The sequence below is a fragment of the Typha latifolia genome, chromosome 5 (assembly GCF_019914945.1).
Source record: "Typha latifolia isolate L0001 chromosome 5, TyphaL0001v2, whole genome shotgun sequence".
Classification (NCBI taxonomy): domain Eukaryota; kingdom Viridiplantae; phylum Streptophyta; class Magnoliopsida; order Poales; family Typhaceae; genus Typha; species Typha latifolia.
In genome coordinates, this window is record NC_133090.1 from 14,077,778 (window position 1) to 14,101,599 (window position 23,822).

The 23,822-nt window shown below is 38.0% G+C and overlaps 5 protein-coding genes across 13 annotated transcripts; all 5 read left to right on the forward strand.

Annotated features, from left to right (window-relative positions):
- The first annotated feature begins 1,351 nt into the window (after window positions 1–1,351).
- LOC140787990 (E3 ubiquitin-protein ligase ATL42-like) lies at window positions 1,352–2,925 on the forward strand. The gene has a single exon (XM_073137062.1). It carries the CDS (start codon window positions 1,578–1,580, stop codon window positions 2,832–2,834), a length of 1,257 nt encoding a protein of 418 aa, XP_072993163.1. The 5' UTR covers window positions 1,352–1,577; the 3' UTR covers window positions 2,835–2,925.
- Window positions 2,926–6,421: 3,496 nt separating this feature from the next.
- Window positions 6,422–9,207, forward strand: LOC140789173 (ABC transporter G family member 1-like). The gene is made up of 8 exons (XM_073138781.1): window positions 6,422–6,875; window positions 6,942–7,021; window positions 7,125–7,589; window positions 7,670–7,756; window positions 7,835–7,966; window positions 8,105–8,296; window positions 8,388–8,474; window positions 8,551–9,207. Exons 1-8 carry the CDS (start codon window positions 6,422–6,424, stop codon window positions 9,205–9,207), a joined length of 2,154 nt encoding a protein of 717 aa, XP_072994882.1.
- A 1,149-nt stretch (window positions 9,208–10,356) lies between these two features.
- LOC140789780 (probable RNA methyltransferase At5g51130) lies at window positions 10,357–15,508 on the forward strand. 9 transcript variants are annotated; one of them, XR_012109246.1, is made up of 9 exons: window positions 10,357–10,533; window positions 11,098–11,212; window positions 11,796–11,843; window positions 12,754–13,027; window positions 13,198–13,285; window positions 13,368–13,433; window positions 14,657–14,725; window positions 14,943–15,025; window positions 15,118–15,508. XR_012109246.1 is itself a non-coding variant. In XM_073139606.1 (9 exons), exons 1-8 carry the CDS (start codon window positions 10,429–10,431, stop codon window positions 14,981–14,983), a joined length of 855 nt encoding a protein of 284 aa, XP_072995707.1. In that variant the 5' UTR covers window positions 10,360–10,428; the 3' UTR covers window positions 14,984–15,030; window positions 15,118–15,508. The 9 variants fall into 9 exon arrangements, 6 of the variants coding, with proteins under 6 accessions (XP_072995707.1, XP_072995706.1, XP_072995709.1 ...); XM_073139606.1 differs by having other exon boundaries at window positions 10,360–10,533; window positions 14,894–15,030; XM_073139605.1 differs by having other exon boundaries at window positions 10,360–10,533; window positions 14,894–15,025.
- A 2,804-nt stretch (window positions 15,509–18,312) lies between these two features.
- On the forward strand, window positions 18,313–20,905 carry LOC140788860 (uncharacterized). The gene is made up of 2 exons (XM_073138335.1): window positions 18,313–18,884; window positions 20,765–20,905. The coding sequence occupies exons 1-2, from the start codon at window positions 18,326–18,328 to the stop codon at window positions 20,827–20,829; spliced, it is 624 nt and encodes a 207-aa protein (XP_072994436.1). The 5' UTR covers window positions 18,313–18,325; the 3' UTR covers window positions 20,830–20,905.
- Window positions 20,906–22,604: 1,699 nt separating this feature from the next.
- Window positions 22,605–23,719, forward strand: LOC140788861 (uncharacterized). The gene is made up of 4 exons (XM_073138336.1): window positions 22,605–22,808; window positions 22,963–23,064; window positions 23,204–23,253; window positions 23,389–23,719. Exons 1-4 carry the CDS (start codon window positions 22,617–22,619, stop codon window positions 23,627–23,629), a joined length of 585 nt encoding a protein of 194 aa, XP_072994437.1. The 5' UTR covers window positions 22,605–22,616; the 3' UTR covers window positions 23,630–23,719.
- Window positions 23,720–23,822: the final 103 nt, after the last annotated feature.

The window sequence follows — 23,822 nt, forward strand, 5'->3', positions numbered from 1 at the left end:
GTTTTCGTCTTTCTTTCTCTCATCCGGAAAATATGAGATCCAATATAGTAGTCGAGGATCTCTGACTTTAAATAGACAGCCATTGAATTTTTTTTTTCTTATTTTATCATTTTATTCTTCTCCAAGTGCATCGAATCATGTGCAGTTCTTTGCATGAAACATGGCCACTAATTAAGATTAGTGATGAACATGGACATATATGTAAGTTACAAGTATATATCAGGGTTGACCTTGGCCATTATCTTGACATAAAAACTTCCAAAGCTAAGAGAAGAAGTATCTTCCTACTGTTTGTGTATTATAAGCTCAGATTGGACCAAATGTAACCCAATCCAGATCCATTAGCATGTGATTTGGCATCAACTAGTTATAACAAGCTATGTTTGATTCAAAAATGACAACTAAGAGATTAAGGCAATGGAGTGAGAAAGTATTGTCTCTGATTTGTTCATGTTCCACTTGCAGTTTATAAATGAAGTTAAGAGAAGATTCTGGCTCGTGAAACCTTTTGACTTTGCTTGAGTTTGTTCTCATGGAGTTAAAGAGATCAAAGGAAGTCAAATCCACCATGTTATTATCATTGATATGTCTTCTTATTTGTTAGGATTAGTGTATATCACTAAATGTAAGGCATCAGACATGTATATTAGTGCACATATTAGGCAAATCATACTACAAGATTTACTATAATTAAACCCTCTGAGCTATTGACTATTATCATATAAACTCTTTTCTGTTTTAATTTTTGCTACATTCCGATCTCCATAACTATCTAAGTTTACACTGTTAAATGACCATCTTACTCTTAATTTTTCTCCTTTTTTTCCTCTAATATATAAGTAAAACAGTCCTTATAATGCACAAAATTGATCACTTTTTGTAGATAATTAAGTTGGTCAAATATATCACGAAAAAGAAATAATAGGATTTATATATAAAAAAAGAGAGTAATAATTCAGTCGATCTAGGCATAATGATACATAATACCGACATGCTATCACTTCTATGTGAATTAGATGTATGGATTGTTCAAGTTGAAATATTTAGGCAATGGCCTGCAGAGAAGGGACAGAAGGAATATGAGAATCTTGCATGCCGGAAAATTAACAAAAGTTTCTTTTCGTTTCTCTTTCTTTTTTTTTTAAAAAAAAATATTTGGAGAAATTCATGGAAATATCCAAGAATATTACCCCGGATAAAAATTTAAGTATTAGGTCCTGCCAGCTTAAAATTCGGTGACGTGCATGAAGACATTTCTTGATCTCATGCTACACCAAATTAACCAAAATAATATTAACAATAATTGTCCACTGTCAACAGCCGTAATTTAATAAGAGCTCTTTAGTTTAATCACAAATCAAAACAAAATTGCTAGTATTATTATTATTATTATTATTATTTTGACTCCAACTGTCCTACAAATATATACATCCTCTGTATCACTCCTATCGCCATTCTAATTGTAAATTAAAACCCCTGTTGATTAATTAGCTTGAGTCTTTGTTAAATCTAAACCACGCTCTTCCATTTAGATATAAATCCAACTCTTCTAAGCCCATAAAACAACAAACACGACCATGTTATACTTCTCTCATGGCTTCAACTGCTTCTTGCTCTTTCTCTCCGCCGTTGCTGTCGTAGCAGCGGCGCAGACGGTCCAGCCGGATGACTTGCTGTGGTCGCCGCCGAGCGCCTCGGTGTCTTTCCGGCCGAGCGTTGCGATCGTCATCGGCATATTCGCCGTCATGTTCTCCCTCACCCTTCTCCTCCTCATGTATGCCAAGTTCTGCCGCCCGGCCGCCGCCGCCTCCTCGTCTGACATCTTCAACTCCCCCGAGCGCCACCACCGCCGCCGTGACGGTGGCGGTCTGAGTTGCTCCTCCGGGATCGACAAGACGGTTATCGAGTCCCTCCCCTTCTTCCGGTTCTCCGCTCTCCGCGGGGCCCGCGACGGGCTCGAGTGCGCCGTCTGCCTCTCCCGGTTTGGCGACGCCGAGCTCCTCCGCCTCCTCCCAAAGTGCAAGCACGCCTTCCACCTCCCCTGCGTTGACCGGTGGCTCGAGGCCCACTCCAGCTGCCCCCTGTGCCGCTCCAAAGTCAACGCAGCCGATGCGTCGCTCTTCTCGTACTCCGACCGCCTCGACGACCTCTTCGTCGAGCGCGAGACGGAGACTGACGCCACCGACCTCCGCTGCCACTCCTCGTCCAGATTCAGCATCGGAGGCAGCTTCCGGAAATCGGAGAAGCTCGCCAAAAAGGGCAAGGCCGAGAACTCCCCGGTCAATAGTCTCGACCAAGAGATATTCCACAAGTTCAAGCACAAGATAATAGTCTCCGACGTCGTCTTCAAGAACCGGTGGAGCGACGTCAACTCCGCCGACATCATGGCGCTCAACTCCGACATGCTCAGGTTCATGTCAAGCCGGCGGTTCGCCGCCCCGGAAGCAGGCGCCGGGGAGCCGCGAGGCGGCGCGCCGGCAGCGAAGGCCGCTGTGGTCGACGAAGGGATGTTACAAATCAAGGAGGAGATGGAGAGGAAGAGATCATTGGAGAGCAAGGCTGGTTTTATAGTAAATTCGGATAGTACTAGTACCGATCCGGAGGCGGCGGCGGCGGAGATATCGGCGGCAACGAGGTCCATGTCTGAGATAACGAACTTGTCAAGATTTAGAAGGGTCAGGGAACCGGCGGGGAGCGGTGAGGAGAAGGTGAGGCGGCTATGGCTGCCGATAGCGCGGCGGACGGTGCAGTGGTTGGCCGGAAGAGAGAGGAGAGCACAACCACTTCAGGATAGTAGTAGAGGAGAGGTAATTGATATTGTCACAAGAATTTAATTAACATAAGCTTTTCTTTTTCTTTTTCTTTTTCTTTTCTTTTTTTCCCGTATTTTTACAGCAAATACAAAGATTATTTTGATGAAATCAATTTGGGGAATTATAGTGTGAATGTTATAATTATGGTATCCTCACATGGTCGACAAGCATTACTGCACCTCAATCTTTTTCATATGTCTACATCCGAAGGTCAACAAACATATCTTATCACCAAATTCATGAGTGACATGAAAGCCAATTATTTTTCGTACAACATATTTAGATTGCAATAATAATAATAATAATAGTAATAATAATAATAATAATATTATTATTATTATTATTATTGTAAAGCCTGACAATAAATTTTGGACTTACTTGTCGGTGGATGTACGAGAAATGCATCTGCCCCCCCACTACTACCTACTTGATTAGATAACATTTTTATGCTCAATTTGAGCGGCTCTTTTCCCGTTTCTTTTTTTTTTTTTTAAAAAAAATTAATTATTTTTTAATTTTAAAGTGAAATTTATGTGGATGAAATACCTAATCGTTATTAGATTGAAAGAAACCTCAAAAGAAGAAGAAGAAGAAGAAAATTTAGCAATTATGAGATAAGTGCGTTCATCAGCGTGCATAATCAGCAGCTTGTCACGTGCAACTCACCAGCCAATTTGTCCCATCGTCTTTTTGCATGTTTTTTGTTCTCATCTCATCAGTATATACTCAATAAATTAAGATAATGTAAAACTCTACGTGTCCTTAAAATTTTGTTTTGCAAAGAGTGTATTTAAAAATAGACAATAGTCGAGGGGTCTACCTGAAATTACTTTTTTATAATAATACGAAATGTTCCGTTGGCCGTTGGCGTAATCGATGAGATGTGGGTTGTTTGTCTATACTCTATAAGTTAAAAGCATTTTAACAAATCAAACCCGGATTTATTCGTTTTTTTTATTCCAGGGTCGCTTTAATGCCAGCTCATCGCCATGTTAGTCTTTGATTTACAATTCATTATAACTTCTTTTATTGTGAAGTAAAACGGACCCCGGATGTTAGTATGATGTGGCCAAGTAATTATTAATTGATTGATACTCCTTATAATTAAGACTGAGAAAAAATGCCAGCTTTCCTTTTTATTAAAATTATCACTATTAAAACCTAATTTAGATTGAAAGAATTACTATTTTCTTTTATATAAATTATTAAAACTAATTTAAAAGCTCTCTAATGTTTTTCTTCTATGTAAGATACGAATTAGTGATAAATATTTTACGCTTTAATTTAAGGAAAAAAAGAAGAAGTAATTTTATCATATTTTTAAAAGTTTTGAAAAGAAATTATAAATTATATTTAAAAAAAAAAAAAAAGAACCCTTTCGTCAGGCCTGGCCCAAAAGAACCAAATAAGAGTTTCTCAGCCCACTATTGAAATGGATATATCCATTATCCAATAAGCTTTGCACCCGTATTGTACTTTAGTCTATACTACAATGAGGTAAAGTAAATTTATGTCTAACTACAGAGAGCTAAAGCATAATATTCTCAAGATATAACTTTGAATAATAATGGCTCACTGATTGAAATTAACTATTAAATTTTTGCAATACGTGGTGAAATTAAATCGACCCCAAGGGCCTGTTTAGTTATTCTTTTTAATATTGATTGCACACAGGATTCTCAATCCATCTGAAGTCCCGAGTTGTTAATTTCTAAGTTAATTATACATAATGGGAGTCATGTTAGTCAAAATCATTAGAAAAATACTGATACAGGCCGTAGCAAGAAGTACATTAAGTTCACATTGTTAAACTCTAATTTCTTGTAATTAAGTCTATGTCGACCTAACTAATTAAGGTTTGCTTTGGATTAATTTTTAACATTTAATGAAGCTAATATCAGTATTGGATTCCTTATAACTTCCATTTTCCTTTCTGAGAAGATTAGGGGCTAGCCCTAATTAACAGCTGAAACTTAATGAAATTAGGATTCCTAACTTTAATATTTATTATGGACTAGAAAGGCTAAATTGTTCTATTTTAGCTTGAAATATTTATTTTTTTAGGGGTTAATACAAAAATAAATTAAAAATCGAAACTGAAATTTGAAACATAAATATCATTAAGATTCCTTATAACTTCATTAACAACTCTTTTACCATTTATTAAAACAACTACCAAAATACCAAGTCAAGCCTATATATCTTAACTACAGTAGGTTTATAAAGGCCAAGGAAAATAAAAAACATTGCCTTTAATTTACATTGTCCTTCGGGTTTTATATTACAACTCTCAATACTAAAGACGTGCTAAAATAAAACCTAAAACAATCTAATTAAATATATATTCGAAGCATCATAACAATGTCAACATCTAATTTATGCTTAACAGCCGAAGGACTTGAAGTAGACCATTATAAAGGTTACATTATTATTAACTATAATTATGTCATCAAAGTTTTTACTAATCGAGTTATTAAACGACTGGACTTGCATAACATCGCCTAAGTTTTCTTCAGAGCATTCCAATTCGTGCTCATGTGAGTAAATTAAAAGTTTTATTAGTTCTTTAGATCTTCTAAACGAAATGGTTGTTAGCATTCAATATTCCTAATGAACTGACCTTATTATTAAAAAGAAAATTACAAGTAGAGAAGTCAAGAGTTTTTCCTACATCCTGCCCACACGCCATACTATATTTAATAACTATAAGAATATATTTTGTTGAATATAAAAGTATCGATGTTAAGATATCACTAATAATTGAAAATAATAAAACTAATTAGTCATTCTCGATCTGGGATAAATTTGCAGTATTATAGACAGTCCATTGTTTGTATCGTTCACATGAACTTCTCACTGGATGCCACAATTATATTTTAGACTGCAAGAAAAAAATTAGCTTAAAAATAAAAGCCAAGACAGGTACTCTTTGACTAATAATAACTAAGAGGAATGTTAATAAAACGAAAGTTAGGTTTAATTATTTGAGAAAGAAAAGCTAGTCAAAAACCTTTTGCCAAACGAATTGCTAACGGGAAAGAAAATAAAATAAAATTTATTGCCCGGTTGCTCCTAATCTATTCATGCATCATATCAACAAATATCATGCAAGGGATCACCAACAACTTTCTAATTAAATTATTTTTAGGGGATATTAATTAGTAAATGCTAGCTCACGTATTGTAATATCCCGAAGATCTATTCCTGTGGTTTCTAAGTTTCTAGAGATTTTTCTTTCAAGCCAGGTGATGATTAGTAGCTATCTTACACCGGAATTAACAATTAAGACTCTATAATTTAACAAGTTAACTACATTTGATCGTTAACAAGTTACAATATTAATTCATTAGTTAGCCAGTGTAATTATGTCAAAGGAATTGTTTCTAGGTGTGATAAAAAAAAGTGTACCAAACTTAATACTATGTACTTGAACTGGTCTTAATTGCCACAAAACATGAGGCTATAATATCTTAGTATATATGTTAGGGCAATCAAAAATACCAACTAAATTAACCAAGGGCATATATGATATATAGCCAACCAGCTGGCTAGGTTAATAACTATTATCTTAATTTCTCCTGTTCATCTCTCCACATCTAAAACTTCTCATGGCTTCTCCACCCCAAGATCCGCAGAGATACACGAGAAGGCCAGCTCCGTCGACTCCTCTCCTGCTTCACGACGCCGGCGGCGTCGAGATGCACGGCATTAGCCCCGGCGACTCGCCGCTGAGAATCCCAGGTGCCGTCTCGTTCATCTACACCTTCTCTGTCCCGCCTCCGGCGGTGCACCGCGCTCGTTACAGAAGCCAAGAGAACATATCGTTGCAAGATCAGATGGTCGATGAACGTCGAAGAGAGACTGAAGAGTGTAGTAGCCACCTGCAGCATGAGAGAGGAATCTTTATCACGTGGGAGAATCTTTGGGTCCACGCGTTGGACGGCAAAGGCCGGCGAACTCAGATCCTTTCCGGTCTCAACGGGTACGCCCGGCCGGGCGAGGTCTTAGCTATCATGGGGCCGTCGGGGTGCGGCAAATCTACGCTTCTCGATACCTTAGCAGGTATATATTCTCATTTCGAAATTAGCTCGCTCTGATATCATATTAAAATTACACATATTTATATAGGAAGACTGGAGTCGAACGTAAAGCAATCAGGAACGATCTTGATCAATGGAAGAAAGCAGAAGCTCGCATTTGGAACATCAGTATATATGAATCTTATCATGCATCTATTTTTGCGCAATAGTTAGATAAATTTGAAAATTTGAGATTTTTTTCTTTCTTTTGTGGGGGTTATCTTAATATAAGGCGTACGTGACTCAAGACGATGTGCTGATGAGGACGCTGACGGTGAGAGAAGCCGTGTACTACTCGGCGCAGCTGCAGCTGCCGGACTCGATGTCGAGGTCGGAGAAGAGGGCGAGGGCGGAGGAGACGATCTTAGAGATGGGATTGGGAGAGTCCATGGACACGACGATTGGAGGATGGTCATCCAAAGGCATAAGCGGAGGGCAGAAGAGGAGAGTTAGCATCTGCATGGAGCTCTTGACGAGGCCTAAGCTCTTGTTCCTCGACGAGCCGACGAGCGGCCTGGATAGCGCCGCGTCCTACTACGTCATGGACCGGATCACGAGGCTGGCGTCCCGCGAAGGGATGACGGTGATCGCCTCCGTCCATCAGCCGAGCAGCGAAGTCTTCGAGCTCTTCCATGGCCTTTGCTTACTTGCCTATGGCAACACTGTTTACTTCGGTCCAGCTTCACAAACTAGCAAGGTTACATACATATATATATAAAAATATTAACCTGCACGTAGATATTAATTATTCATACTAAGAAAACCATTTGCATGCAGTTCTTCGCATTGAATGGTTTTCCCTGCCCTTTGCTTAGAAATCCATCTGATCACTTCTTAAAGATGATCAACAAGGACTTCGACAAGGTACACTCATCTAACCTCTTCTCACTAATTGGAGGAATTAAGTTAAAAAAAAATATGATCCCTAGCTGTCATAATTAGGTTAATGACAGTGACGAGAGTGACGAAGCTGAGCCAAGCACAGCTCTAGCAATTAGCGCCCTTCTAAGCGCTTACAAGGACTCGGCTGAATCACAAAAGGTGTTAGCTGAAATCGCAGAGATACGACGAACGGTATTATATTATCGACCATCTGATTCAATTAACTTATCATTTACACCCCTACATTTTCCTCTTCTTGCATGCATCATCATGTTCTAATTAATATTTTTCTTTTTCGGGGTGGGGGGGTGTAAATTATATATATAGAAGGATGGAACTCTGGTGGAGAGAGGTGGTCATGCTGGGTTCCTAACTCAGTGCATCGTCCTCACGAGGAGATCCTTTGTTAACATGTACAGAGACTGGGGCTACTACTGGTTACGCTTTGTTATTTATATTTCTCTTTGCCTGTGCGTCGGATCCATCTTCTACAAGATAGGCCATGCTTACACATCAATCCAAGTATGTTAATTAATATTATCATGCATGCTACCTAATTAAACAATTAACTCAATTGGTGATCTAATATTACTCTTGAGTCTATCATGCACAGGCTAGGAGCTCAATGATCGGCTTCATCTCTGGATTCCTAACCTTCATGACGATTGGAGGATTCCCTTCTTTTGTGGAGGATATGAAGGTGCATTGATTAATTTACATCTTTGGGAATTTTATGACTAATTTTACAATTTTATTTAATATTTCTCAAATGGTAGATCTTTGGAAGAGAGAGGCTAAACGGGCACTACGGCGTACTGTCATTCGTGATCGCCAACACCCTCTCTTCCGCTCCGTACTTGGCTCTCGTGTCGATAGTCCCAGGCGCCATGGCGTACTACATGAGCGGCCTCCAGAGAGGCGTGGAGCACTTCGGCTACTTCGCCCTCCTCCTCTTCATGTGCATGCTGCTGGTCGAGAGCTTGATGATGATCGTCGCCAGCGTCGTGCCGGACTTCCTCATGGGCATCATCACCGGAGCAGGCATCCAGGGGCTGATGATGCTCAACGGCGGCTTCTTTAGATTGCCGCGGGATCTCCCGAAGCCGGTTTGGAAGTATCCCATGTACTACATCTCGTTCCATAAGTACGCCAACCAAGGCTTCTACAAGAACGAGTTCTTGGGGTTGACCTTCCCCAATAACCAAGCAGGAGGGCCGCCGGTAATCACCGGGGATTTTATTCTCAAGGAGATCTTTCAATCTGAGACGAGCTACAACAAGTGGGTGGATCTGGGGATCTTGGTCGGGATGGTGATAACTTATCGGGTGCTGTTCTTGGTGATTATTAAGACGTGCGAGAAGATTAAGCCAATGGTGAAAGGACTCAGATTTGGTCTCTTTCGATCCGAGCCTGTGATGGAACTGCCCACTTGACCTCAGGTTAAGTATATATATGAATATATGACTATATTACATAATGAGTGGTGATTTGAAATGGGTATGCGTTTGATTTCCTAATCGTCTCAAATTGTTGGTGTTGTATAGTGATTGCCGTATGTTTAGTGGAACAACGGCATGTATACTGCTTCAAGTGTAAGTTTTTTGTATTTGGCCTAGTTTGGCTGCATATATTTATATAAACCTCACAATACTCCGTGTTGGGCTTTTTAAAATCTCTCTCTCTCTCTCACTCTCTCTCTCAATCAATGGCTTATATATAAGTGTTAACTCAGATTTTAATCTATAATATTCTTATTCTTTTTAAATTTAATTACTTAAATAGGTATTTAATTGGCGCCAATATTTTCTATCATGAATAAATTACAAAATAACTAAACTATCCTACCATGAGTAAATTATAATATTTTTATTAGAGCCAATATTTTGTGCTTCAATTAATAGTTGACTAATGATTGTAACTTAGTTTAGACTATAGAAAATTGAGTATTTAAGTTTAAATCGAGGGATAGGCCGAAATTGAGTCAAACTGTACGAAAATAAATTGTATGAATCCATAACATCGTCATCACACTCTACATCATTGCAACCTAAATGAGGGTTTACTAATACTTTTTGATTAATTTATGGAAATTTTTATAATTTTAGTTTTTAAATAATGAGATAAAAATTAGAGGTAAGTATTAAATTATTAGTCTCAGACATATGACAAGGGGAGAAAAGGTCTATCAAAAAACTTATGTAATTTTAAACAAAATAATAATATCAATCTTGGGTTTCTTAAAATATTTGGTTGTTTATTTTTTGCATTAGGTGCCCTAAAAACATTAAAAAAAAAGAAAATTTCAATTTAACAATATTTATATTTTTGTCGGCTAAATTGCTAAGTTTTTAATTTACAGGAGTAAAAAAGTATCCACATAAAAACTAACCGAGTCATGAAGAGTTTAGACACAAATATAAAATTTAAAAAGTTATACACAAATAAGAAATTTTAAGGGGTGTAGATGCAAAAATACCCTTCAAATTTTCCAGCTTCGACTCGGGAGTTATTGAAACGAGAAAAAAAAAACCCGACCATATTCGACCATAAATATCGGATTCGGATCTAACTTGGCCAATATAATACTGAAACCCGTATGTCGAGGGTTTCCGCTGCCTCCTCTTCGCCTTCTCCTCTGTGAGCTTAGAGAAGAGATGGCAGCGGAAGCCCAAGAAGAGGAAAAGCCGAAGGAGACAAAAAGCCGCAAGAGGAAGGAGGTCTTCATCTATGGCAACTACAAGAACTACTACGGCTATCGAGTAAACCTTTCTTTCTCCATCCTTTTCAGTGGTTGGAAGCTTTTTTTTTTTTTTCTTGTTCTGTTTTGCGAGAAAAAGGAGCTTGCTTTCTGAGATTTATTAGATTTTGGTTGTTGGGTGCTGCTAGTTTTGCCGAAAAGACACGCGAACTCGTTCTAAGAAATCATATGTGTATGACGTGAGATTAACTGGCGTTTTTCTTGAGGTTGAGAATTTGGTTCCAAACCATTGGGTAGAGAAGAGAATCACTAATTTTAATCCAATTCAAGGTTCAAACTTTTGAAGTATTTGCAATTTAGTGCACAGTTTTGGTGTTCTTTGTTTCTTCATATTGAATTTATCTATAGTCCTCCTGGCCGCATATTAATTTATCATGAATGTTGGCTATTCTTCTTATGCTTGCTTTACTGAATTAGTTCGCGGTGATTTAATATTTTAATTATGATTGATATTTGTAGCTCCAGGTGAGATTTTAATGGTTTGCATGCAACTTGATAACTTTCGCTTGGTAGACTTACTTTTACCATCTCAGCTGAAGAAAATGTTACATTAATTCTTTTATAGATTGACCGTAATGTGAACGAAGATCCACGACTTGCAATATTTAAGAGGGAATGGTTTGAAGGGAAGGATTGCCTTGACATTGGATGCAATCAGGGTTTGATAACAGTTACCATAGGTAATACTTCTCGGACTGTCATGCAATTTTATTTCTTTTTAAAATCATTTGATTGAACTTCACTCTTGCCCTTTTTTATGACAATGGGAACCTTACTGATGTTGACATGTTTTGTACTTTCATAAAGTCAGTGTATATCTCTAAAGTCAAGAAGAAAATTATTTCCAATAAAAAGAGAACCTAAGAAGATTTTTTTTTTTTGGATACTTTAAGAGATGAGAATGCCCTTGCAGGTTTGCACTTATAATTTCCAAATCAATGGCTTCCAATCTCAAAATCTATTTACTTTTGTTGTCTTGCATATGCTCTCATATTCAAGTTCGATATTTTTGTGATTAATGACTTCAGATTTGCATGGTTAGGAAGTCCACTTTAGTAATAATAAAGTTGGTCATCAGACAGCGAAAGTTTGATCCTATATATGTTTCTATATCCTGAAGTATGTTTTCTTTTAGCTTATTTGATCTTAACTTTTTTTATGGATGTTGCACACGACAACCTTATGATTTTGTACCAAGCATTTCTGACCATCTAATAATGAATGTTCCCTTTTCTTCTTTCCTTCTTTGGTGTTCTTATGCAGCAAGGAAATTTCTATGTCGAAGCATCCATGGAATTGATATTGATGCAGGTTAGTTTACTAATTAGTTTGATATTATTAGTAGGTTTAGTGAGTTTTAGTTTTTGAAATATGTAATTTAAAAAAAAAATCAACCTTTTTAAGGTCTTTCTGTTTTCTTATTGTTCGTGGGTGTGTTTCTAACATTTGCAATAATAAAATGTGAAAATTATTAGATTAATGAACTTGTATAGCATAACCTACCGTTCAACAAACCAGGTGATCTGAATTTCATTGTTCAATATCTATTGACATAAATGCCAGTCCTTATTCGATAATCCACCTCCTTGACCCAGTAATGCATGTTGGCCTTGCATTTTAAGTTGATAGTGAGTCCGGTGACAACTGGTGGATAGAATCAATACTTTTGAACTTTTGGGAATCTTGTCATTGCAGGTTTAAAGGAGTGGATTATCGTTGGGGCAATATAAATCCCCTATCTATTTCATTACAGAGGTATAATAGTTTTACTGGAGTGCTAATGCAAGGTGTTTATATATACGTTGGAAAATTTGGTAAAATTTGAATGAGATTATATCAAGGGAATGAAGTCATTGTGTATCTGTTTACCTATTCCTGAGTCCAGAAATGGACTAATCTGAAATACTGAATTGCTTTAGATGCATGGAGATGAAACAAAATGTTTCGAGCTAATCTCCAATAACTCTTTTTTAGCAATAATCAGTACCTAGCTTTTCTGTCCAACTCTTTTGGGTCGGCTATATGAATCTTATTCTTTCACTCCTCTCTTTAGAGCTATTATCTAGTAGCCTATGCGATATCAAGTGTTATCGCGTCCTCTTTAGGGATTTTTTCCCTCCTTCCTAGAAAACCTCCTACTTAAATGAAATCACTCTTCACTCTTTGTTGGTTTTTTACTTCTAACATTAAAAGATTACTGAATGTTGTTTGTGCTTCTTAGACTTGATTGAAGCTGCTTATTGGCATTTAAGAAAGATGGCTAGATTGGACAACATAAATAGAAGAACAAGGGTCTCTGAAATGCCAGTTTTAGATAGTCCAAGCTGTTTGGGAAAGAAAAGCTCTCAAACTTCAAATGGCAAGATGGATACCTCCAAGTGTGGTGCGTTTCCTGATAGACAAGGGGATCTCTTCAAAATAGTATCTTTCAGTTGTGAAAATTTTGTTGAGAGTTTGCATGGATGTTCAATAGAGAAATATGATACAGTTCTTTGGTAAGTTTGTATTGTAACTAAGTTAGTACTTACAGAAGTGTGGCTTTCACTGTAGTGCCTTTTATTTATAGGTCAGATTGTCAGAATATAAGTAAACATGATTATTTTAGTTATGGAGACAATCTCGTTTGTGAAGTTACTAAATTAAGTTTTTCTTATTCTGGATGCAGTTTGAGTGTAACAAAGTGGATCCATTTGAATTGGGGTGATGATGGTCTCATTACTTTGTTTACGAAGATATGGAAACTTCTTAGGCCGGTAAATCTTGAATTTATTCTGCTAAGTTTTCTTAATATCTAACCATTCTTCCCTGTCCCTAATTTGCCTATTCTTCTGCTAGGGTGGGATTCTTCTGTTGGAGCCTCAGCCATGGACTTCGTATAAAAGAAACCGAGTCGTTTCTGATGTAATATACAGCTGAATAATGTATTTCAGTTCTTATTTTCTCTGGTTGTTTTGTTACTGTTCAGCTCCCATTTTAAGTTCACATAGTTCCATTTTCCATTGACTATCAAAATACAGTAGGGAGGCTTTTTTTTCTGTTAATTTTACTGTCCACCTCTGTACTTATTGGATAGATTTTCAATGGTGAAATATTCCATTGCTTCTAAATTTCTATTAATAAGTATAGAAGTGTACCAAGCACTCTAGATTAGCATCTTCTGACAAAGGCTGATTGATAACCACATGATGTGCATCATAGACTCTGCCTGTGTTGAGGAAGTATGTGCACTGAGGAATAGGGAGGGCATCAGTTTCACCACTTTTTAAAGAATTTCAATAGATTCACAACATCTGTTCTTCACAACATCTGTTCCTAGTGATTGAAGGATCCATCTATTATAGTTGAAGATGTTAAGAATTTCTAGGGAGACTGGAGAATGTTATTTCTTATTATTGAAGACTAGTTATTATATGTTAGATGTGATTAAATGAGTGTTCTATGAGAGGAAATTAGCTTGTACTTTTCTTGTTTTTTAGATCAATTCAATTGTTTGCGAGTAGTTATATTAAGAATATCTATTACCAAGATGTGATCCATGATAAGCTGTCAAGTGTCAATATGTCATTCTTATAGAGTGGTTTTTGTTAAAGTTCTATTAAGGATGGCTTTCACAATCCTATTATATAAGTTAATCTATGTCTAAATATGTAAAAGATCGAGTCAATCAACAATCCTATCAAAAACAGAAAAAAAGAAAGAAAGAAAAGAAATTATGCAATTAAACTTATTCAAGATTAGATTGATACTTTAGCAGGTGACGGTATCTGAAAGTATCATTTTGATTTTGGTATCCAGACGTTAGGCGTAGTTTAGATTTGGGCCGGAATTTGGGAGGTAACCTTTTTCTTTTCCTTGGTTATGTCATTGTTTTGGGATATACATAATAGAGCTCATTTTTGTTCTGGTTGTGAATGTTGAGACTTGAGACTTGAGATAATTATATTAGTTAAGTGGACAGTTGCAACCTTTGTAATTTAAGTAACGTTACACAAATAGAGGAATATTCTGATGTTTGACTTTTATCTTTTGCAAATCTAATTTTTGTTTACTATTCCTTCTAGTGACTTTTCTAATTAACATAAATATAGCTTTTAGCTGAGTTGTCATACTCTTATTTTTCGCAGACAACAAAGGCCAACTACAATATTATTCTTTTGCATCCAGATAAATTTCGAGAAATACTTCTGGACAAGGTACAGTTGTCGAAATAAATGATAGTGCATCTTTAGGTCTTCCAGTTGTAAATCTGAGAATTATCAACATATTGGAATTACATATTGTCAGTGAGGGATTTTGCTATTGTAAGAGTGACTATAAGTTTTATTTGATCAGCTGTTGATCATTTAGTCTGGTCCTTGTAGGTTGGATTCAGGACAGCAGACGTTATAACTGACAATTTATCTGGTACAGTTACTGGTTTTGACCGACCAATCATAGCCTTTCGCAAGTGAGATTGATGGACACAAGGTGGTCACAGTTCTGGCCAAGTTAAAGTACAGTTACAATCTTGCACCAAATGTCTTGCTCTTCAATATGACTAGACTAAATCATTCTCACAGGATGAATTTGGCATTTTCTCATGCAGTTAAGGGTTTTGCGGGATTCAATTTGGTGACCAACTGAGCGATCATGACCTGGAGACTTTGCAAAGGAATGAGCTGCTGATGTTTTCTTCTTATATGGCAGACTCCTGGAATTAAAATTGAAATAGAATTGCGGTAGGCCCGATCTGCAGTAATCTTTTGGAACAAAAGCTGCCTCAAAAACAAGAAAAAGAGAAGGTTGTTTCCCACATATATTTCAAGGATGAAAATGAAGGCTCCACATCTTTTTTTTCTTTGTATAATTACACTAATACCAGTATCTTGGGAGCACTGTAGAAACTCAGGAATTATGTTATACATTAAAATGTCCATGTAAATTACAGTATGTCTTTTGATGGTTATAATTAGAAAGTGATTTTAATTTTGTCGTTAGTTTTGTATGTTTCAGCAATTATGAGTATTACCTTCTAATGAGCGCTGGTGTGGATCTCACTGTTGGCCATTTATTAATGATTGAGGAAGGATGAGTATTTCCTTCTTCTTTATTTATTCTTTTTATGTCAGGTTCTCTTTTAAGTGTGCTAAGGAATACCTTACATGTTGCATCATTGATAAAGTGATAATGTGGGTAAGATTCAAACAGCCATAGAGGCATAGAAAGAAGTTTTCTGCACGCATGGGATCTTTGTTTCTTTCATACTCCACATTGCAGTGAATCCTTTCATTTTATGGATAAAATTTTGCAGTGAATCTTAAAGACCTTGTGAGACAAGGCTGAGCTGACCCAATTTCAAATATGGGAGGATAATCATGGGTGCCAGAAACGGTGCTCGAGTCGATCAACAGAGTGGCGAGGTCCTTCCTATGGTCCAGTGGAAGAAGTAAAGGACTGCATCTGGTTAGCTGGGGGAAGGTGACGCAGCCAAAGCTGGAAGGCGGCCTTGGAGTGAGCAGACTACAGATAACCAGGACCAGTCTTCTAGGCAAGCATGTTTTCCGCATCCTTAACGGAGAAGACGCGCTCTCCGGAAGCTACCGATAGTTCCATCGCCAATCATGAAGGAGAAGTATGGTGGAATGCATCCATGGAGACAAGACAACTGGAGGAAGACGTCGTGGATCTGGAGAGCCTTAAATCGGACTGCAGGTGCCATTAAATCGAACTGCAGGTGCCATTAAAATGGGCTGCCGGAAGCTCATTGGCGATGGAACTGACTCGAGCGCTGCGGATGATCCTTGGACATTGGCGGTGCCGTGGAGGTGGCAACCACGAGTTATGCACCTGGAACTACTTAGGCCGGACCTCTCAGTAGCGGAGATTTTGCGAAGAAGAGCGGGCAGCGGGCATAATCTGGTGGGGGTGGCAGGAGTAGAGTTGGCGTTCGAGATTGCTTGCACCAACCTGGGTGATTCAGAGGCTAAGGATACATGGATCTGGTGGCCACATCCACCGGGGGTTCCGAAGGCCGCCTTTATTTATTGTTTCCTCTAGCCTGCTGAAGGCGAAGTGTGGCACGGCTGGAGAGGACTCTGGAAGTTGAAGGTGGCGCCACGGGTCATGATGTTCTGCTGGAAGCTCCTATGGGGAAGACTGCAGACTAGGGAGATACTGCATGCTATCCGATTAGGAGGGGACGACAGGTGCTGCTTATGCGGGTTGTTCACGGAGACCATTGAACACCTGTTCTATGCATGTCGATACAGCAAAGAAGTATGGACCATGTTAGGTAAGGTGCAACCGAAATTTGCGGAGCTGGGTGCTTCTGTGAGCTCGGAATGGATCACCATGGCATGGGGAAGGAGATCGATGAGTGATGACTATATTAGGGCCTTAGTAGCAACCACCTGTTGGGGCATCTGGAAGCAACGCAACAGAGCTGCCTTTGGTGAGAGCTTGGAGGCGGCATGCACAGTGGTGAGACGTAGCCTTTGCATGGCTGATGAGTATGCCTCGGCCACGATCAACATAGCAGTGAAAGGAACACATGAGATGGTCGAATGGTGCAGACCATGGGAAGGACGAGTGAAGCTAAATATTGATGGGGCCTTCCGCATGGGGCCTATCAGGCAAGTGCTGGGGCGGTCATCCGAGACGACAGGGGTAGGTTAGTGATGGCCAGGTGGGAACCTACTCCGACAGTGTCACCCTTACACGCGGAGGCATGGGCTCTAAGAATGGGGCTGAGCTTACTACGGGTAGAGCAGCCGATGGAGGTGGAGTCGGACTCAAAGGTGCTGGTGAAAATCATGAGAGAGGATAGCCTATGCCCATGGTAGATCCAAAGTATAATACGTGACTGTAAAGCCTAGATGAATGGGTTGGCTGTGTGCACTGTAGCTCATGTGCGAAGGAAATGTAATAGGCCTGCAGACTGGGCAGCGCAGCGGGGATTGGGTGTAACCCAAGCCGGAATGATCCGCACGGGTGAACCAATCCCTCAGGACATGTAAGCTTTGGTCGAGATGGGAAGCTTCCCATCTGAGCCAATTATCAATAGCTAACACTAGCTCTTTTACTCAAAAAAAAAAATATGGGAGGATAAGGTAATGAGCTATATAACCACTACAGCTGACTCTCCAAGTAAGGCATAGGTGCAAAAAGTTCCTGCCATCCCTACAAGCAAGGAATTGATCTTCCCACTTCTTGTAACTTTGTATCCAAATCAAAGGATGAGCTTGAGATGATGACAACAAAAAGTTCTCATAAAAAATGGTGTGCTTAGGTTTTCTCGGGTGCGCAACTGCACATCGATCAGCGAGCTGCTACTTTTTAGCTGCTCTGTTGATCATCGGCGTAATCCTAGGACTTCGCATTCTACTCTACATAGTGGTGAGTTGCTTGCAGGGGCTAACTGCAATGAGCTCAGCACGCAGCGATGTCGATGAGATTGAGATGCAGAGAGGTAGCTTGCCAGCCATGCATCACTATCCACAGCAATGGAGGAGATCAACAGCCATGCAGCCATCCATGCCACATCCTGATGAGTGGCAGAGCAAGCTGGTGATTAGTGCTGGTCATGAGCATGTATCCTATATAGCCCATCCTTGCCCTTTGAGGTAAATTAACATGAGGGCAATAGTTTGTGACCATGGCTAGTTATGCAACTACTTCATAAGTTCATTTTGAACATTTTTCTTTATGTAATTATTATAGTCCATATATATATATATATATATATATATGGTGCTAAACTAGCATTTTTGTTTTCAAGATTTGATTTATTTGAGTGTATTTCATTTTTAATTTTTATGGGAGCTTCTGAAGAGCCCGACGGACCCGACCCAACCCATTTTGCCAAAATTAAGTTAAAGCCCAATTCGAGTCACACCTCTCTCTCTCTCTCTCTCTCTCTCTCTCTCTCTCTCTCTCTCTCTCTCCGATCTCCGATCTCCGATCTCTGCGCTATGATCGCCGACGTGGAGAAAATGATTGCGGTGGGCCTCGTGTGGGGCGCCACGAACGCCGTGATGCGCCGCGGCGCGCTCGTCTGGGACCGGAAGCTCCGCGCTGGTCGCCGACCGTCCGATCGGCGCCTCCCCCTCCTGGGCGCGGCGGTTCTGAAGTGGCTCGACCTCCTCCTCACGTGGCAGTACTCCGTTCCCTTCCTCGTAAACCTCTCGGCTTCCGCCGCCTTCTTCTACCTCCTCGGTGGAGCTCCGATCTCCATCGCCGTCCCAGTAACCAACGCCACCACCTTCGCTGCCACCGCAGTGGCCGCTATGCTCCTCGGCGAAGAGACACGGATGGGACCCACGCTTCTTGGCACGGCACTCATCGTCCTCGGTGTTTGGATTTGTATTCCCCGAGGTGATTCATGTTAATTTTAGGTTTTTTTTGTAGATTTGTAACAAAATTCCACTTTTTCCCAAGTTGTTGTTGTGTAAGTTATATTGGATTAAATTGATTATATCTGCCATTTAGGTTTATTCTAAATTTTGTAAGAGAAGAATCTTGACTTAGACTTTGTGATTCACTGGAAAACAAGTGCTAATTTTACTGGGGCAAGATATAATCCTAAAATGAAAGTGTCAGATGATGTTCCTTAACAGGAAAGTAGCGAGAGAAAGATAATGTTATAGGAGATATCTTGTGATTCTGCCGGGAAAGCTAAGATTGGTGGCAAGATCATCTTTTTTATTATATAATATGGAGATGTATTTAAGAAATGTGTTTATAGTATTGCTAGAGTGCAAAATTAAAATATTTTACGTATCAATCTATAGTTCTAGAAAATTAGGATAAGAACATCTGCCATGCCATACACTAGTCAGGGTCTTGGGTTTACCGAGATACCCTCATCGGTAAATTCTTTGTTTTATCTTCTTAAGATTGTTTTTATCTATATTTCTTTTGTTGCTGCTGGAGGATATTCTGAATTCTTTTTCCTTTTCTCCTTGTACTTTCTGAAACATTCTTTCCTTCATGGACCTGTTGATTCCTTCTTTACAACTTGCACTATATGCTGGTGTATGATAGAATTATTGACAATATGTTCCTCAGAGAAATTAAATAGATCCTTTTGTGTAGCATAATTTAGTGAGGCCCTAATTATTAAGGTGTCAATTGGTTGTGTTTAATTAACAATTGAAAGGTATAAGTCATCCAACCTGTTTAACTCATATCATGGGAATATGTTACTTACTGCTATGTTTGTAGGGGAATTTATCTGTAGGGATTTAATCAAGAAATCATTAAACAACAAACTGAATTGTTTACTTGGTCTTATTCTGAACTAAACTTCAGCTAAAGGATATTCAAAACAATTTATAAATAATATTTACATCCAACTGAGAGGTGGACCCAAAAGACCATACTCCATTGTCTGAATTCTTCTATTTACAGATATGTGCTCTTGTCTGATATTGCGACTCATGTGCTTTCTTCTGTCTAAGGTTACCCCTGAGACTACTGGAAACCAACAATATATATTTCTAAAGAAAGCAAATACTAAGTTGGGAGTTGAATTTGGGCAAAATCTCAATTATTTGAGTTGGGCTATATGCATCTTTTTTTCCTTCATTCATCTTTTTAGTGAAAAGATTTTGGTCAAATCAAGGGCCATTATGTGTTTTCTTCCTATTATAAGTTATTTGTGTCTTCTCCTCTCAAGGAACCATTTCTTGAAGGAAATCTTCTTCTGCAGTAGTGCATATGTGGTATATGTTTGACATGTCTATATCATATAAATAAATTCTTATTTCTTATTCTTATGTTTTCTAATTATCCTGCTCATCCACCCCAAATGTCCTCATTATGGTGACACTTGACTTTTGTCCGTTAGTGTGTTAAATTTATTGTAACATAATGGGTTAATTGATATCTCTGGTGTGTTGTTGAAACTTGAAAGTAGAGTTTTAAGTCATCTAGATGATTTACTGATTTACATAACCTCATTGGCTTGACGTGAAAACAAAATGAGAAATTTTTTTTTTTTTGATCTTTTTGCAGTAGCTCTTTCTTCTTTTTGCCAATTTCGTATTAATCAAGCAGAATCCCTTGCCTCTTTGCCTACTAAATATAGATGTAACCCTAAAGTTTACAAGCATGATTATGATTATTATGCCATGAAATATTTCTGTAGAATGAGAAAGTTGCTTATCTGGACATTGATCAGTAATTTTTGCAGAATACAATGTACAATTCTCTAGAAATTTATTTACTACTTCAGTTCTATTCTTCTTCTACAGTCAATGCAGCTTGTCAGCAGATAATCTATATTTTGGTTACTATTGCTGCAAGACCTTCAGCCTGATGATGAGTAAGATGAGCTCGCCAAACCCTTTTTTTTTTCCTTAAAAAAATTGAAGACAGATACGGTGCTTTCCTAGTGTAGTAATATCCTTGGTGCATTGAATCATTGATTATCTTTAGGAAGTGATGAAATCAGCAGATACGTCAGTAATATTTCTATTTATAGGGTGATGGCATTATCTCCACTTTGTCTTGTGCTAGTTTTGTCATTACTAAGATTCATGTCCTTCTCCTTAACCGTAACGATTACAGAGATCCATACACTATGACATAGATGGTCATTAAACTGTTGCTGCTTTTAATTATTTCATATGGATAGTTCTAAATAATTGAATCTAAGAGCTAGCTATCTTATTTCGCCATTAGATGGGACTGTGGTGAAAGAAGAGAAATTCTCATGACCTATAAATTGCTGTTTACTTCTGTAAATTTTGTACTCTATATTCTTAATGAAATTTTAACTGGATTTATTTCCACTTCTTTGAGGCAATTAATGATCCAAAGTGGTCATCTCTAGAGGCAAGTTATAAAATTGTTATTCAGAGTTATGGGTGTGATTGTCTGTTGAGTTGTCTTATTAGATGCCTATGCATTAGACTAATTGATGCTCAGCAAGTTGCAGTCTGTCAAACCTGATGAAATATGAAAAAGTATTTCTTGATCAGCTCATGAGTTGGATTTGAAAATTGCTAGGAGAAACATGCAACAACTGCTATGATGGTCCAATCATAAGCCCAACTTTGTTTAATGATCACCAACTCAGATCAAGCTAACAGTATCGATAACAATATAGTTTAGGGGTAAAAACAATAGAACCTTAATAGCAAAAGTATATAAACATCTTTAACATCATTCTATAAGTTATCAAGATTGCAAAGAAGGATATTATACACTTAATATACTTTTAAAACCACGATAAAGTCATCCAAAACATAGTAAATTGTAAGTTGCAATCCTAAGTTGGTTAGAAACAGAATCCAACATATTACACACATGGATTTGATGTTCTAGCCTGACGGAATCAAGGGATGCTTTGTCCAATCATGGTAGCTTTGGAGACAAACGGAATCTTTTCTAATAAAATAGTAGCTTGCAACGTACCAAGTGTCGATTTAATTTCCCCAAATTACCTAGCTTCTTATGTGCAAATTGACGGCTAATCCTTTTTAAATTTGTTTGACAGAGAAATTGACGACTAATCCTTATCTAGTGGTCCTAGTAACACGTGAAATGATATGGTAACAAAAATATAATCGACTTCTAGATAGTGGGTATTAAGTGAGGAAACAATGACGGAATACATAGTAAATTTGATATACAAGTTGGATTTTATAATACATAGATATAATCTTAGTCAAATCAGTGCATATTGAGAAACTATAATAAAAAGTAATATGGATTCATTTAAGTTCATACCGGAAAATACAAAGAAAAACTAGCTAGCTTAATTTCTTATACTAAAATCTCTCGCAGATCTTTCTTTTGCCAATATTACCATGCAAAGTCCACCAATATCTTCCCTAGATTCTCAACTACCAAAAGGGGAAAGTATATCTTAACGTAGATTTCTTGCCAAAGTTACAACGGTATTATTATATGCCAAATATCCTTATTGTCATCCCTTTGACAAACCAAGCACCAAAGCCTTTTATTTAGTGCAATCGATTTAAATCACATGATCATGTGGTTCATGACACTATATACTCCCAGGTCTCTCCAATGCCTGTCAATTGCTTTATATTCTAGTTTCTCTTTGAATTGTTTTGTGTTGTAATTATAAAGAAAGAGATGGATAACAACAACCTTGGACAATGGAGAAAGCCCAGTTCTTCTAAGAGAGGGAGGAAGAGCAACTCAGACAAGTTAAAGCAACCTCAGAGAGGGATTGGAGTGGCTAAGTTGGAGTGGATCAGATTACAAAATGAGATTGCTGGATTTATTCCTCCACTACAGTCTTCATTCCACTCTAATCTTAACATGGTTTCCTCTCTCTCTCTCTCTCTCTCTCTCTCTCTCTCTCTCTCTCTCTCTCTCTCTCTCTCTCTCTCTCTTTCATGATTCATATGATAGATGTAATATTTCCATCTAGTCTTTGTAGTCTAAACTGAGTTTTTCTTTCTTGTTGTGCATGAAGCAAGAGGAAGTGAGATTAACAACTGCACGTCCATCCTTGCCATCTTCTTCAGTCGTCATCGCCACACCGTCATCACTGACTTCTCTTCATCCAAGCTTCATGGTATAATCATATTTATTCAGACAGAATGTATCAACAATATCATCATTGCTATTTAGTTTGATATCAGATACATGATATCAATAATATGTCAAATATATTCATCTATTTTTCTAAGATGATACTACTGTCCATGATTAAGATGGCATATGGAGGGACTTTAAGCAGTGAAACTGGATACAGTGAATTCAGGTACATATATAATCCTATGCTCAAGTGTTGTTCATTCATATCAACTTCAAGAATTGTTTCGGTCTAGAAATTATCTCTAGTCTTAGCCATTCTAATGTATATATATATATATGGTACATTAAATTGATTTACTAGGTCTCTATCGAATCGCAACGAGGATGTTCCACCTTATGAATATGCACGACAAACTTCGATTATTCCTCTCTTTGGGCCAAATGTTTATGAACATTCATCATCATGCATCTCAACTCCAAACTCGAAGATTCCACAGGACTCATCTCACAAGAAGATACAGCAGCATGGAAGCAACCAGTCAATGGAAACAATGAGTACTCCAAGCAACACGGAGGAGTTAGATTTAGAACTTAGGTTGTAATGAAATTGTTGTATATATAATAGTTCACGTTGATGGCCTAAAGTTGTTCTTTAAAATTCTTTTTACAGGCTACATTACTAATATTGAGTATGAATGAAGCAGTCCATATTGTTGCATGATATCATCTCTCTTACTATACAAATCTACCAAGTATTAAAAAGACTCACGAATACGATCGATGCTCACTTGGTGT

What these genes read in the sequence shown, in the direction of transcription:
- LOC140787990 (XM_073137062.1), top strand. Translation starts at nt 1,578, where the DNA reads ATGTTATACTTCTCTCATGGCTTCAACTGCTTCTTGCTCTTTCTCTCC.
- LOC140789173 (XM_073138781.1), top strand. Translation starts at nt 6,422, where the DNA reads ATGGCTTCTCCACCCCAAGATCCGCAGAGATACACGAGAAGGCCAGCT. An exon ending in TCAACAAGGACTTCGACAAG is followed by an intron (nt 7,757 to 7,834) that starts GTACACTCATCT and finishes TGTCATAATTAG; the next exon opens with GTTAATGACAGTGACGAGAG. An exon ending in ATGCTTACACATCAATCCAA is followed by an intron (nt 8,297 to 8,387) that starts GTATGTTAATTA and finishes TATCATGCACAG; the next exon opens with GCTAGGAGCTCAATGATCGG.
- LOC140789780 (XM_073139606.1), top strand. Translation starts at nt 10,429, where the DNA reads ATGGCAGCGGAAGCCCAAGAAGAGGAAAAGCCGAAGGAGACAAAAAGC. An exon ending in AGAACTACTACGGCTATCGA is followed by an intron (nt 10,534 to 11,097) that starts GTAAACCTTTCT and finishes ATTCTTTTATAG; the next exon opens with ATTGACCGTAATGTGAACGA. An exon ending in GAAACCGAGTCGTTTCTGAT is followed by an intron (nt 13,434 to 14,656) that starts GTAATATACAGC and finishes TATTTTTCGCAG; the next exon opens with ACAACAAAGGCCAACTACAA.
- LOC140788860 (XM_073138335.1), top strand. Translation starts at nt 18,326, where the DNA reads ATGGGAGCTTCTGAAGAGCCCGACGGACCCGACCCAACCCATTTTGCC. An exon ending in TTGGATTTGTATTCCCCGAG is followed by an intron (nt 18,885 to 20,764) that starts GTGATTCATGTT and finishes CTTCTTCTACAG; the next exon opens with TCAATGCAGCTTGTCAGCAG.
- LOC140788861 (XM_073138336.1), top strand. Translation starts at nt 22,617, where the DNA reads ATGGATAACAACAACCTTGGACAATGGAGAAAGCCCAGTTCTTCTAAG. An exon ending in CTCTTCATCCAAGCTTCATG is followed by an intron (nt 23,065 to 23,203) that starts GTATAATCATAT and finishes TCCATGATTAAG; the next exon opens with ATGGCATATGGAGGGACTTT. An exon ending in ACTGGATACAGTGAATTCAG is followed by an intron (nt 23,254 to 23,388) that starts GTACATATATAA and finishes TTGATTTACTAG; the next exon opens with GTCTCTATCGAATCGCAACG.